The sequence below is a fragment of the Triturus cristatus genome, chromosome 2_1, assembly GCF_964204655.1.
Source record: "Triturus cristatus chromosome 2_1, aTriCri1.1, whole genome shotgun sequence".
NCBI lineage: Eukaryota > Metazoa > Chordata > Amphibia > Caudata > Salamandridae > Triturus > Triturus cristatus.
In genome coordinates, this window is record NC_140581.1 from 1126563284 (window position 1) to 1126575828 (window position 12545).

Consider the following 12545-nt stretch of genomic DNA (forward strand, 5'->3'; position numbering starts at 1 on the left):
ATAATAATTAGGGAGGTGGGGGTCGAAGATCTTGCTGCTTTAACTTTAGTCATTGAAAACACAGAGGCAGGAACTGAAGTACAGAGACATTGGAACAAGAAGACCCCGACAAAGTCACGGGATGCACACACAGCTAGAGAGTACACATGACTTCCACACACGGAAAGAGAGGGACTGGCAGGCATGCCATAATCAGCAAAAACTCACACACAAGGTTGAACTAAATAAAGAGAATGTAACATGCAAATCATAAACGCTTGGGATATCAGAAGAGCGGACTCGGAAGGAAGAGATCCCACTGTGAGATCAGTAGTGTAGGAGGATCATATGGATGAGCGGACTCCACAGTAAGTGGCAGCCAGGCTGTAAGCATGCTGACTTGTACTAACAACAGGTGAGATTGGACGCATTTGGGTGGATGTAAACAGATGGGCATGCCTGTTGTAAGAAGAATGGAGTTTAACTTTAGGCCTCCCATCAACAGCCATGACAGGGCACCCCTTGATGAATGCTGCAATGCTCCTGCCAAAGCCAATGAACAACACCAACTGCTGCATTATCAAGATCATCCAAACCACAACATCGCTGCAATGCAAGGGAACCTGCAAAACCATATTTTACAAATCCACAGTCACAGTTGTAATAATGCCAGGGTAGAGGAGCAAATAACATGGTTGCACAATGTGCTACAATGAAAGGGCAGCATCTTCATCTGTAGACTCTGTAATTCCAGGTCAGAGTCTGGACAGCAACTGATGCATGACAACCCCATAAAAACCCTGATAATTTGGTAATCAATGATCACAAACTCGACTTTAACAATAGAATATAAGATACACAGCAACAACGATGAGAAAGACATTGGCCCATTACTGGGACCCAAAAGAGGTTAGATCATTAACTAAGACTTAGTAAAAACTCAACCTTTCAGAAGCAGTCATGAAACTAGTACATTCAAATTACAAAGGAACAAGTGCAGGTATTTAAAAACAAATATTTACTCGAACATAACAGCTAGTTGGTAAAATACTAGTTCACATACAAATATTTCAAATTAAGATTAAGGATCTTCCAACATCAACACATTTTTAGTCCATATAAATTATCAAATACGTCAAAAAATATATGCATCTCACGTTTGGGCGGATATCACAATGCTGACCTGTGTGGGTGTTGGACCTGACCCTTTTTGCAGGGTTATCCACAAGCTTTTTTGCCTTCCTCCTGTATTTTCTGACCCTCTTTTTGTTGGCTTTGGGACTCAGGGCACTTTACCACTGCTAATCAGTGCTAAAGAGCATGTGCGGTCTTCTTTAAAACATGGTATGATTGTTTTACACCTGTTTGGCATATTTAATTTACCTGTATGGCCCTTGTACAGTGGTATCCTCTAAATCCAGGTCCTGTAAATTAAATGCTACAAGTGGGCCTGGAGTGCTGATTGTGCCTCCCGAACAAGTAGCCTTTCAAAACCGTCTCAGGCCTCCCACTGCAGGGCCTGTGTGCACAGTTTACTGCCACATTGACTTGCCATCTAAAGTTACTTGCCAAGCCTGAAAATCCCTTTTTACTACATGAAGTCACACCTAGGGTAGGCCCTGGGTAGCCCTATGGGCAGGGTGCTGTGTAGTTAAAAGGTAGGACATGTGCCTTTATTGTGTGGCATGTCCTGGTAGTGACAAACAGCGTATTTGGTTTCTCACTGCTGTGAGGCCTACTCCTCTCATAGGCTAGCATTGGGAAGTCCCTTAAACGTACTTAAGTGGCAATTCCTGAAATGGAAAGAGTAGCGTCTGCATATTGGTGTAAGTGGATTTTTCATTATTATCTTAGAAATGTCACTTTTACAATGAGAACACAAGGAGATGATGGACGGAGCGCTGAAACTTTTCAGACACTCACCCCCAGTCATAAATCTGGGTTGAATCCATCATCACTTTGCCACCCCAGTTCATCCCAGCTATATGCAAATCAGTCTTGAGCCTGTGCCTTATGGGAACAGTCCAGCACGAACTGCTAAGCCAGGTCTTCCCTGGGATGGAAACAGGCATCCTGGGACTGGTTTTGGGGTAACACCCCTCATCTGCCAGGCTAGCTTGAATCCAGTGGCAAAGTGAGCAAGGGAACCCATGTCTGAGCATACCCATGCAAGTTAGGGCGAACAAAGAAAGCACAAGGAAAGGACGGACGGAGCACTGAATCTTTTCAGACATTCACCCCCAGTCACAGATCTGGGTTGAATCCATCATTGTTCTTTAGCTCACGTTTCCACCCCAGTTCAGACCCAGCTATATGCAAATCTCTTGACCCTCATGCGAACAGTCCAGCTCGAACTGCCAAGCCAGGTCTTCCCTGGAAACAGGCATCCTGGGACTGGTTTTGGGGTAACACCCCTCATCAGCCAGGCTACCTTGAATACAGTGACAAAGGGAGCAAGGGACCCACGTCTGGGCAAACCCTGCCAACTTAGGGTAATCAAAGCAAACTCAAGGAGATGATGGACGGATCACTGAAACTTTTCAGACACTCACCCCCAGTCACAGATCTAGGTTGAATCCATCATTTTTCTTTAGCTCACTTCGCCACCCCAGTTTAGACCCAGCTATATGCAAATCAATCTTGCCTTATGGGAACACTCCAGCCCGAACTGCCAAGCCAGGTCTTTCCTGAACCGGAAACAGGCATCCTGGGACTGGTTTTGGGGTAACACCCCTCATCAGCAACGCTAGCTTGAATCCAGTGGCAAAGTGAGCAAGGGACCACGTCTGGGTGTAAGTGTCTGAAAAGTTTCAGCGCTCGGTCCATCACCTCCTTGTGTTTTCTTTTACGAAGTGGGCATTTCTTGTTGCTTATGACTCTATGTGCTTTGCAGCCTGACTCCAATCCACGTCTAGGCCCGATTGAAAGCTACGCTTTAGGCATACTTTCCAGACAGCCATCACACAGCGAGGGTTGGGTGTAACAGGGTTTGATTTGCATTAATCTGCATACTGAATGGTCTTCCTGGGCTGGTAGAGATGGAGGCGGGGTGCACTTATATTTTAATAGGCTGTGTCCTGCCCTCACAGAAAAGGCTTGATTACCCCCTACTGAACATCAGGAGTCAAGGCTGAGTTGAAAGGGCGTGTTGTGCACTTCTAAGGTTTCTTTTGAAGTTCCTCCAGATCAAAGACATTCTGAGTACAAGTACAGAGCCTCTGATGTCCATGTTTTTAGACACTGTGTGGAATTGTAACCAGACACTGCTGGTACTACATTCTGCACCAGGGTACTGCTGTGCTTCCTGGAGAAGCTGCCATGTTAGACTGCTTGCTTTGTTGGACTAACCTGCTGTCTGCTAGGTTGCTGAAGGGACTGCCACTCTGTCAAGTGACTCTGACTGCTGGCCTGCTTGCCTAATGCCCCCCCCCCCCCAAGTTCTCCCCGGTTGTTCTCCAGGGACTAGGTGGCGCCCTCTTTGCTCCTGACATATTTTATGTCCCGCGGGTGTTGGGATCCTCCTACCCCACAGTGTGTAATGAGCGCTTCATTTGGGGCTCAAGCATGGGGAGTGCTTCCCCCACTTTTTCAAGAAGAGTGCAGCATGTGTGGTGCTTGTTCGAAGTCAGAATGTACCTGTCTGTTTCTCCACATTCAGCATGTGGTGAGTGCTGCTCATGGCAGTTCGTCTACTTTCAGTAAATAGTGCATGGTGAGCATTTCATTCTTCCTGTTTTTACTTTTTAAAGAGAGCAACACTGTGAAACTGCCCGTCTCTAACTCGCCGGACTAAGGAAGCATGGTACATTTCTCAGAAGGACTGTGACTGGAGCCACAGGAGAAAGTCTCAGGACACCAGAATTGCTGGCCCTGTTCCGCCCCGTGGAACCCTGAGGGACGTGCACTGTAAGCAGAAAGGAGCTACCTGGCATTTTCGGAGTGGCACCGCATGCATCTGCCATTGAGAGTCCTGATGCTGGGAAGCAGCCGCGCCACAGAGAGGATACACTCCTAAGCCTATCGCTCACAGCACTCCCGTTTGACCAGGAACAGGACGGGGATACTCCCACTGTACCGCACCGCACGCTCGAGGGCAGCCGAACCCTGAAGGAGAGCAGCAAGGGGACCAAGGGAGATTTCTTGCTTTCCCTATGCCTCAGTGTCTCCCTCACCTTTGGGCTGCCAGCTGGAACTGCATGTTGGCAGCTGCGCCGCATGCTCTCATGTAGCTGAAGTTGGTGCCTTGTCTCCCATAGTGCTGCAAAGGAGACAAACCTCAATGGGATCTTGGGGCAGCACAAGAGTTGCTGGCAGCCGCACCATGTGTTCACAGGCAGATGCCTTGGTTTACGCTGCTTGGGCTGTAGGAGTGCCCCCCCTGCCCTTGTTGCAACATACCGGGGAGGGGCAGTTGTTTGTTGGTGGCATTACGTGCGAGTCCTCGATGGAGGCCTCCCTGATCCGAACTTGTCACATGTAAGAATCCTGAATTACCAGATAACACATAGTAGGGGCACAGGTGTTCCTGAGCCGTACATGTCCTGCCTAAATACTCGGTCTACTGTAATACTACTAGTAGGAGCTCAGAGTTCTATGTTTTGAGGGTTGTATGCGTATGCCTCCGACTGCATTCCTGGCAAAGTATTTGTGGTGGATAGAGATATGTGAGTGTGCGCTCTCATGAAAGGTTTCAGGTGTTTTGTTCTTATTTCATTATGTGTTATCTTACTAGCCATAATATATTGATGTATGTGGTTTTATGGCTTGCACTGTCAGGATAACGAGTATTACTTACATACTTATTATTTATGTCGTTTTGGTCTATGTGTAATGTACAATATATACAATATTTTGTACATAATTCGGTGTGTAGTCTCTTTTGTGGTGTATTTATTGTGTTACTGGTGTGAGTGTGTTGCGCAAATGCTTCACATATTGCCTCTTGGATGAGACTGACTGCTCTTGCCAAGCTACCCAGAGGGTGAGCACAGGTTATTTTTTGTGTGTAGCTTACTTACCTTGACTAGAGTTGTGGGTTCTGCTTGGCTTAAGTGCATACCCTAGCCAAACAGAAACCCCATTTCTAACAGTGGGAAATACTGCCCAAGACTACTGTTTATTATGGGGCTCTTGCGATACACTACACTGAGTAAGCACAAAATGAGACTCAACCACATATTTGGAATCAACCACAAGAGATTTTTCAGAAGAAGTCAAAGGAGAAGTAACTACTTTATCTGACAGAGTGTCTTGGAACATTAGGCTGTGTGTACAAAACTTAAATGTTTTGTGGGAGGTTCTCTTGGGGGGTTTGCTTTTAATCCAATAGCAACAATTTTGGTAGACTCAAAATCCAAGCATTGACATACTGCCATAGGGTGTGGAATACCAGACAGAACAGTAATGGACTATGTACATCGAGGCAGATCAATACAGAGGTAAAATAAATAAAGTCACCAACTGAGTAAGACAACGCAAGGAACTGTCACTGATATTGGCACATAAATTGTCACCAGGCAGGCCGTGGATTCTGACCGTGTTTAGATCGAAGTGCTTTTTACATCAAAGTCAATGAAGAAAGTCTCCTACTTCATCAACCTTCAATCATTAATGTATTGGCGCTTTTTCTTAAAGTTTTTTGTCTAGTCTGTGACATTTTCCCAAAGAAAATCATTGAAATACGGGAAACAGGGCCATAATCCTAAATTAGATTAATTCAAGAGGCAGAGTAGCTGCAGAGGACACAACAGATGGGACTATTCTGGGTGACTAGACATACTTCAGGTAAGTGAATTGCTTCAACATGTAACAAATCTAGTTAATTTGAGATGAATTTCCCACATAGTTAATGCCAGGAAATAATGTGTCTACTTGTTTCATAACAAAGCTGGAATAATAATGAAGAGGTTACTCGACAACACACATCATTGTAGAGGTTCTGTGCTAACTACAATCGAATTAGACTTGTGCCCCAAAGAGCTTTAAAGCAGCCATAACATCAAATGCAAAGTTAAGTCACTAATACTGATGTCATGTCTTTTATGTTACAACAGGACTACTGTTCGGACCAGCAGAAACAGCTGGTTTTAAGAACAATCACAAGATGGCAATCTTCATTTCTTTAAAAAAAAAATCAAATCTAGGCAACTGAAGAACTCTAGACAAAAGGTAAACTTTCCCAAAGTCGAGACTTAAATGAGGACAAAAATTTTCCCCAACCATTTAGTAATCCCAATACACCCATTATATCTAGAAAAAGAATTGTGGAGCAAAGGCTCCAGATCTTCAACAATCGTAACAGAGATGGCAATGTACTACAAAGGTGGATACAAAAAGCACTTGTCTGGTGGAAGAGCTCCTCAGGAAAGGAATTTTTTTGTATCTGAAGAAACACGTTTCAGGTTTTACCCAAGTAGTCCTAACTGATGACAGGTGAGACCAAGAAGCATGGCAGTGAAACTGTCTTCACTCTATGAAAGGCCTCACTTCCACGGACTACAAATAAATCACTGTTCGGGACTTACATGGAAGGATGTTTTTATATCTATTCTTCTTGCGGTTCTCTTTAGTTTGTCCAATTAAACACTGGTCCAAAGGCTTCAAATCTTGTAGATTCTGTAAAAAGAAACGGAAAGCATGTATGGGTGCATAAGGAGTGGGCATTAAAATAAGTTGGCTAGTACCTACAGTTATAGCACATACACACAAAAAAAGTAACTAATTAAATATACAATAAACTGAAGATACATCATATCCAAGGTTACAAAAAATAACACCGGAGCTAGTTAACTAAAGTTCACTTTTGAAATCACAGCAAAGTTAGAATGGTAAATGTGAGAAATTTGGTTGTTAGTTGAGTGGGGTGAAACGCTGCTGAAGTAGCAGCCATAATCCCTGTCAGATTGAACCACTAAAAGTTAATGAATTAACCTGTGCTTAAACATCTGGTAGCTCAGCACATAAGAAGTCAGGCTTAACTTAGAAGTAATGTGTAAAGTATTTATGCAGCACACAAACAGTAGTAAAGTGAAAACACAACAGAAGGAAAATCCCACATCAGCTTAGAAAAATAGAGTACATTTTAATACATTTTTTGATGCCAAAGTGATAAAAATCCAATCAGTAGAACTGCAGATGTGCAAAGTAGTGCCAAATTGGGAAAAACGCCAACTGAGGGTATCAGGCCGCGCTGGACTAGGACAAAGTCACAAGTTCAGGCTGACCATGATGGAGCTAAGGCCATGCACAGGACCAAGTTTTGCCCACTGAAGTTTTACCTTATGTCCTTGGTGTGCAGTCTGGGTGGAATTGCCTTGCAAGGCTTCACGTCGCCCGGCGTTGAGTCCAGTGCAGCTGCAAGACTTTTCATCACTCTGTGTTGGTTCCAAGGAGCTGTACGGGAAGGATTTGTGTCAATCTGAGTTGGTTCTGATGAAGCGGGCAGCGGTAAAGCGAGGCTTTTCGTCACTCTGCGCCAATTCTGATGAGGCTATAACTTGTGCGGTGAAGCTTTGGTGGCTACACGTCGCTCGGAGTTACTTCTGATGAAGCTTGCAGCTGTGTGATGAAGCGTTGAGGAACTTCACTTCAGATTTTGTGGAACCTTCAGTTAGGCCAGGAGGAACTCTGATGCTAACCAAGGGCTGAGGACTTGGGGAAGCACCTCTTGTGATCAGGAACTCACGCCAGCAGGGTTCAGGCAGGTTCAGTGCAGCAGGTCAGCTGGACAGTTGCAGGGAGGCTTCTGGAGCTTATGTCATGTCCCTGTAGCAGGGCAGACCTCAAGCAGAAGGGCAGCAGGGCATCCTTCTTCTGTAGTAGTCACTGGTTGAAGAGAGTACTGAAGAGTGGGTCTGAGGGTCCCCTTGATATATCTCGTGCCCACTTTGAAGTGGGAGAAGCTTCTGGAGTTTCCCTCTACAGTCTATCTAGGCTAATAGATTAGTGTGAAGTGCTTTGTGTGTGAACTGAGCCAGTGCCTCTAAAGACCTAGTCAGAGGTGGCCCATCATGTCAACTCTCAGACCCTCTATTGTGATGCTGACTGGTATGAATATACAATGTGTGGTAAATATTTAAATTACCTGTACTATTTTTTATGCGGAAAAGTCTAGTAAGAATAACTCAGTCAAAATAAGAGGCAGAATCCGTGGTATTAGAGGTTCTGAAAAGGGCTTTATTCCTAACAAAGGAATTATGGTTCGAACCAGGCAATCTTATTCCATCACCACGAAGGTTCAGGAAGGGATCGGCAATACATTATTGACAAGTAACAATATATATATGAAAAGCATTGCATTAAGACAGATGCAGGAGGCGTAACAGCTGATAATACAGATAAGAATACACATACGTAATGAAAATGGGCGTAATAACAGGCGTATACTAGAAACGTCATTTAAAATGATGTCACAGGTGGGTGGATCCATAAGAGAATCCTGCAGTGTCAGCAGAAATATTTGGCAGAGATGCGCGCGCAGCCGCATGACGTGTGATTGACGTGCAACTAAAGGGTGAAGGGGAATTGACATTTTAGCTCTACATGTGGAGACAGAAGTCTGGGGGTCAGGTCAACCTAATCCCAAATCGTATCTAATATCTTTGTTTAAGGAACTGTTTTATCCAAAAGGAAAGGTCTCTCGGGCGGAATCTATTCTATACTGACTGTTAGTGCATGTACAAGCGTCTATGTGTCTACATGAGATGCGAGGGGGCAGGAATCTTCCATGGTAACAGGGGCTATGAATTACTTGCATAAAGACAGCGAGGCCGAGCCCTTTGCTCGGTAGCTGGAAGGATGTTTACCTAAACTACTAGACAGGAATGCATTGGATGAGGAGCGGAGCAGATAACTTGAAGGCTGAATACAGTTTTTGGCAGGCAACAGGCCGCGTCAGGCACCGTTAGCCGCGCAGGGAGTAGGACAAAGTTCATGGATACGGATGCAGGTCCAGGCCGGAGCATTTCAGAGGTAGAAGCAGGAAAAAGGCTTGATGGCAGAATTCAGGGCCTACTCGCCTGAACTGTAAAACGTGAAAAGTGAACCATATAAAGTCGGTGGCCAATCATACTTAGGAATGGACTATTCGACCCATTCATGGCGGATCTGAAAGAGGACAGGTTAACGTTGGACGCACATGTATTTGCGTCTTCATAGCTGGAACTGGAGGGAACATACATGTACTTGTAGCATGTACATGGAGCCGTTGGGGTCTAAGATAGGGGACACAATTGACCATAAAAATTCATATTTCCTCATTCCCTCCTTGTCCCCTACGGACCCTTATGAAATATCCATCTTCATCAATCCATCAATCTGTTCATATAGCATCATTTGTTCTTCTTTCTTCTTCCGGGATCTTGAATAAAAATCTGAAGGCGGGATACACGATGTGGTACACAGACCACAGATCGCTGGCCCACATTGTAGACACAAGCAGCAACTGAATAGTATGAGGAAGCCAATACCTAGGAAGGATAGGATCCTCCATCCCCAGGTTGACAACACGCTCCAGAACCAACCGGACCAAGTCCAGGTACCTGGATTCTGGTGTATCTGGCTTACGATTTTATGAAGTCGAGTTATGGCTTTATATACTGACGGCGCGTTTTCTGGTATGAAAACACAGCAACTTGATCCGATGACCCTACAAGCTCCGCCCCTATCGGCCAGAATGACGTCAAGGACAAGACGATTTTGAAGAACAACAATCCGCATCGCAGACTGCTCCTCTGTTAAGTTGCCTAAGGCGGAAGTAGTTTCATTCACTACTGCTTCAAGGGTTCTAGTTAATCTACGTATCAACTTACTATTAGTGACTGTACCTATGTAGGGGAAGAAACCTTTATTGAAATCTGTATATTGCTCCCATGCTGTTTCAGTGTAGTCGACAATCGGGAGATCTCTCTGCTGTCTATTGTGTACTAAATGGGTATTCCTATGGTAATCAGGCGGGGCTAGGAAAACAGGTGGCAGAAGGAATGCAATGTAACAGGTACCATCCCAATCTAGGGGTAGGTGTATATGTGTCAGAAGCCCTTTTTTCTTGCGCAGGAACAGAGATGCCTTTTCCCAACACCACCTCCAAGAACCACCAACGCAGCACTATGAAAAGATGCGTTAATGCCTTCTCCAGAGGGGGTAGGGGGATTGGATAAAATAACAAAAGAGAAGAGAAGAGACTGCCACTGGTTGACTGCTTCCTGTTGGGTCTTCTTTCTATTATACTGGCTTCTGGTTGGATCGTTCAGGAGGCTAAATAAACATTAGACTTATTAGTTCTATTTAATCTCCTTCCTCCTTATAACTTTTAGTCTTATATTATTAGCCCCTTCTACATACCAGCTTGTAAACCCAGTGTTGCTTCTCTTCTATTTGGACGGCTATTTTTCTGCTCCGTATCTCTCTTCTAATAGTTCCTAATGTTAACACAAAAATTAGTGGTCTTTTCTTACACCTCACAACAATCTATTTAACTCCCAGAAACTACGTCATACCTATCTTTCACTCTTAGGAATGTTTTCTATTTCTAATGTTCTTTTTCTTCTTCACAGGAACAGTTCGTAGAGAGGAGAACTTGGGTAGTACTACAACACAATTCCTTATTTACATTATAACATTAACACGGTGTGACTTTAGACTCAAAACTTAGCTCTGGTGCTTCTCGTGGAACTTCGAACTCTTCACTGACTCTCCAGTCAAATGTCTCTCAGCAAATGGAACAGACGCGCCTCACTGACGCGTGACTCTCAGACAATGGTTCTCCTCCTTCAAACAGGTGACGGGTTTTCAGTTGCGGAACTCTTAGACTCTTTCTTAAACTGCGCATGAGCTCCAGTCGAACACTACCCCAGGAGCGGTAGGCTCGAGGTGAAACTTAACACGCAGACACGAATTCCGATACTGCTGCGGTTCTGGGTAGACGTATACAGAATTTCTTCCTGTCAGGTAACTACGGGAAATGCCCTCACTAAAACTAACTCGGACTCAAGGTTGCTGCTAGGGTGACGGGTTCAGGTGAAGTGCGCCAACGTTCTAAGTTGCGCGCTTCACATAGAGTTCTGGAACAATGAGAAAGACTAGAACGTTAACTCCCCCAGAGCGTCGGCCATCTTAAGGTTCCATGCTTCCCAGGCCTTGCTCCAAGTCAGAGTTCTTAGGATCTTTTTATTTCTCATTGGTTGATGGGCACTGATAGTGCAGATAGAAGGCTTCTTGTCGGTAATGGTTCTGACAGTACCCCCTCTCAAAGGATGTCCCTCCAATCTTGGCTTCCGAGGAAATTTTAGATGAAAGGATCGTATCAAACGGGGGGCATGGACATCAGAGCATTTCTCCCAAGATCGTTCCTCTGGTCCATAGCCTTTCCAGTCCACTAAATAGTAAACTGTTCCTTTAGATCTCTTAGAGTCTAGAATTCTCTTTATCTCAAACTCAACTCCTGATTCTAAGTGCACAGGTTTTGGAGGGAGGTTCATTCTTACATCTGAGGATATTTCTTTTAGTAAGGAAACATGAAACACAGGATGAATCTTCATTTCAGGTGGTAAGGTCAAACGGTAAGTCACTGGATTGATTACTTTCTCTATGGGGTAAGGACCTACAAATCTTGGTTGGAATTTTCTATCTCCTTTGAGTCTGAGATTTTTAGCGTTTAACCAAACCCTGTCTCCTACTTGCAGTTTAGGACCTTCCCTTCTTTTCCTGTCAGCATATTTCTTGTATGTCTGCTTGGCTTGTATTAAGTTATTAGTGGCAGTCTGATGGACTTGGGCTAAATTTTGTACTATTTCCTGCACAGCTGGGACTGAGATTTCTTTACCAATTACAGAAGCATTTGGATGCCTACCATAATTTAGATAGAATGGGGAAAAACCCGTAGAAACATTTTTTGCATTATTGTGTGTGAACTCTGCAGCCCACAAATACTCTGGCCAATCCCCTTCTTGATCTAACAAAAACATCCTTAAATACTGTTCTAGTTCCTGGTTGACTCTCTCAGTTTGCCCATCTGTCTCCGGGTGATAGCTAGTGGAATATTTGGTTTCTATTGTGGAAATATGGATTTTTCTGGTTAGTTATGTCCCCTATCTTGGACCCCAACGGTTCTATGTGCATGTTACAAGTACATGTATGTTCCCTCCAGTTCCAGTTATGAAGACGCAAATACATGTGCGTCCACCGTTAACATGTCCTCTTTCAGATCCGCCATGAATGGGCCGGATATTCCATTCCTAAGAACAAAAGGCCACCGCCTTTATATGGTTCACTTATGCCATTTTTACAGTCCAGGCAAGTAGGCCCTGATTCTGTCATCAAGCTTTTCTTGCTTTCTGTCTCTGAAGCTCCAGTCCGAGCCTGCATCTGTGACCATGAACTTTGTCTCATTCCCTGCGCGGCTCACGAAGCCTGACATCAGCTTGCTGCCTGCCAAGAACTGTATTTCACCTTCGAAATGATCTGCTCCGATTCCTGCCCAATGCATTCCTGTCTAGTAGTTTAAGTAAACATTCTGCCAGCTACCGAGCAAAGGCCCGGCTTCTCTGTCTTTATACAAGTAATTCATA

The 12545-nt window shown here is 44.5% G+C and overlaps 1 protein-coding gene across 8 annotated transcripts in view; it reads right to left on the bottom strand.

Moving 5' to 3' along the window:
- PTPN13 (protein tyrosine phosphatase non-receptor type 13) overlaps window positions 1-12545 on the bottom strand; it is an 830096-nt gene that overhangs the window by 11356 nt on the left and 806195 nt on the right. For all 8 annotated transcript variants that reach the window (XM_085636547.1, XM_085636545.1, XM_085636546.1 and 5 more), the window contains one exon: window positions 6504-6594. In XM_085636547.1, the coding sequence (XP_085492673.1) occupies window positions 6504-6594 (91 nt within the window). The remainder of the gene's footprint in view (window positions 1-6503; window positions 6595-12545) is intronic.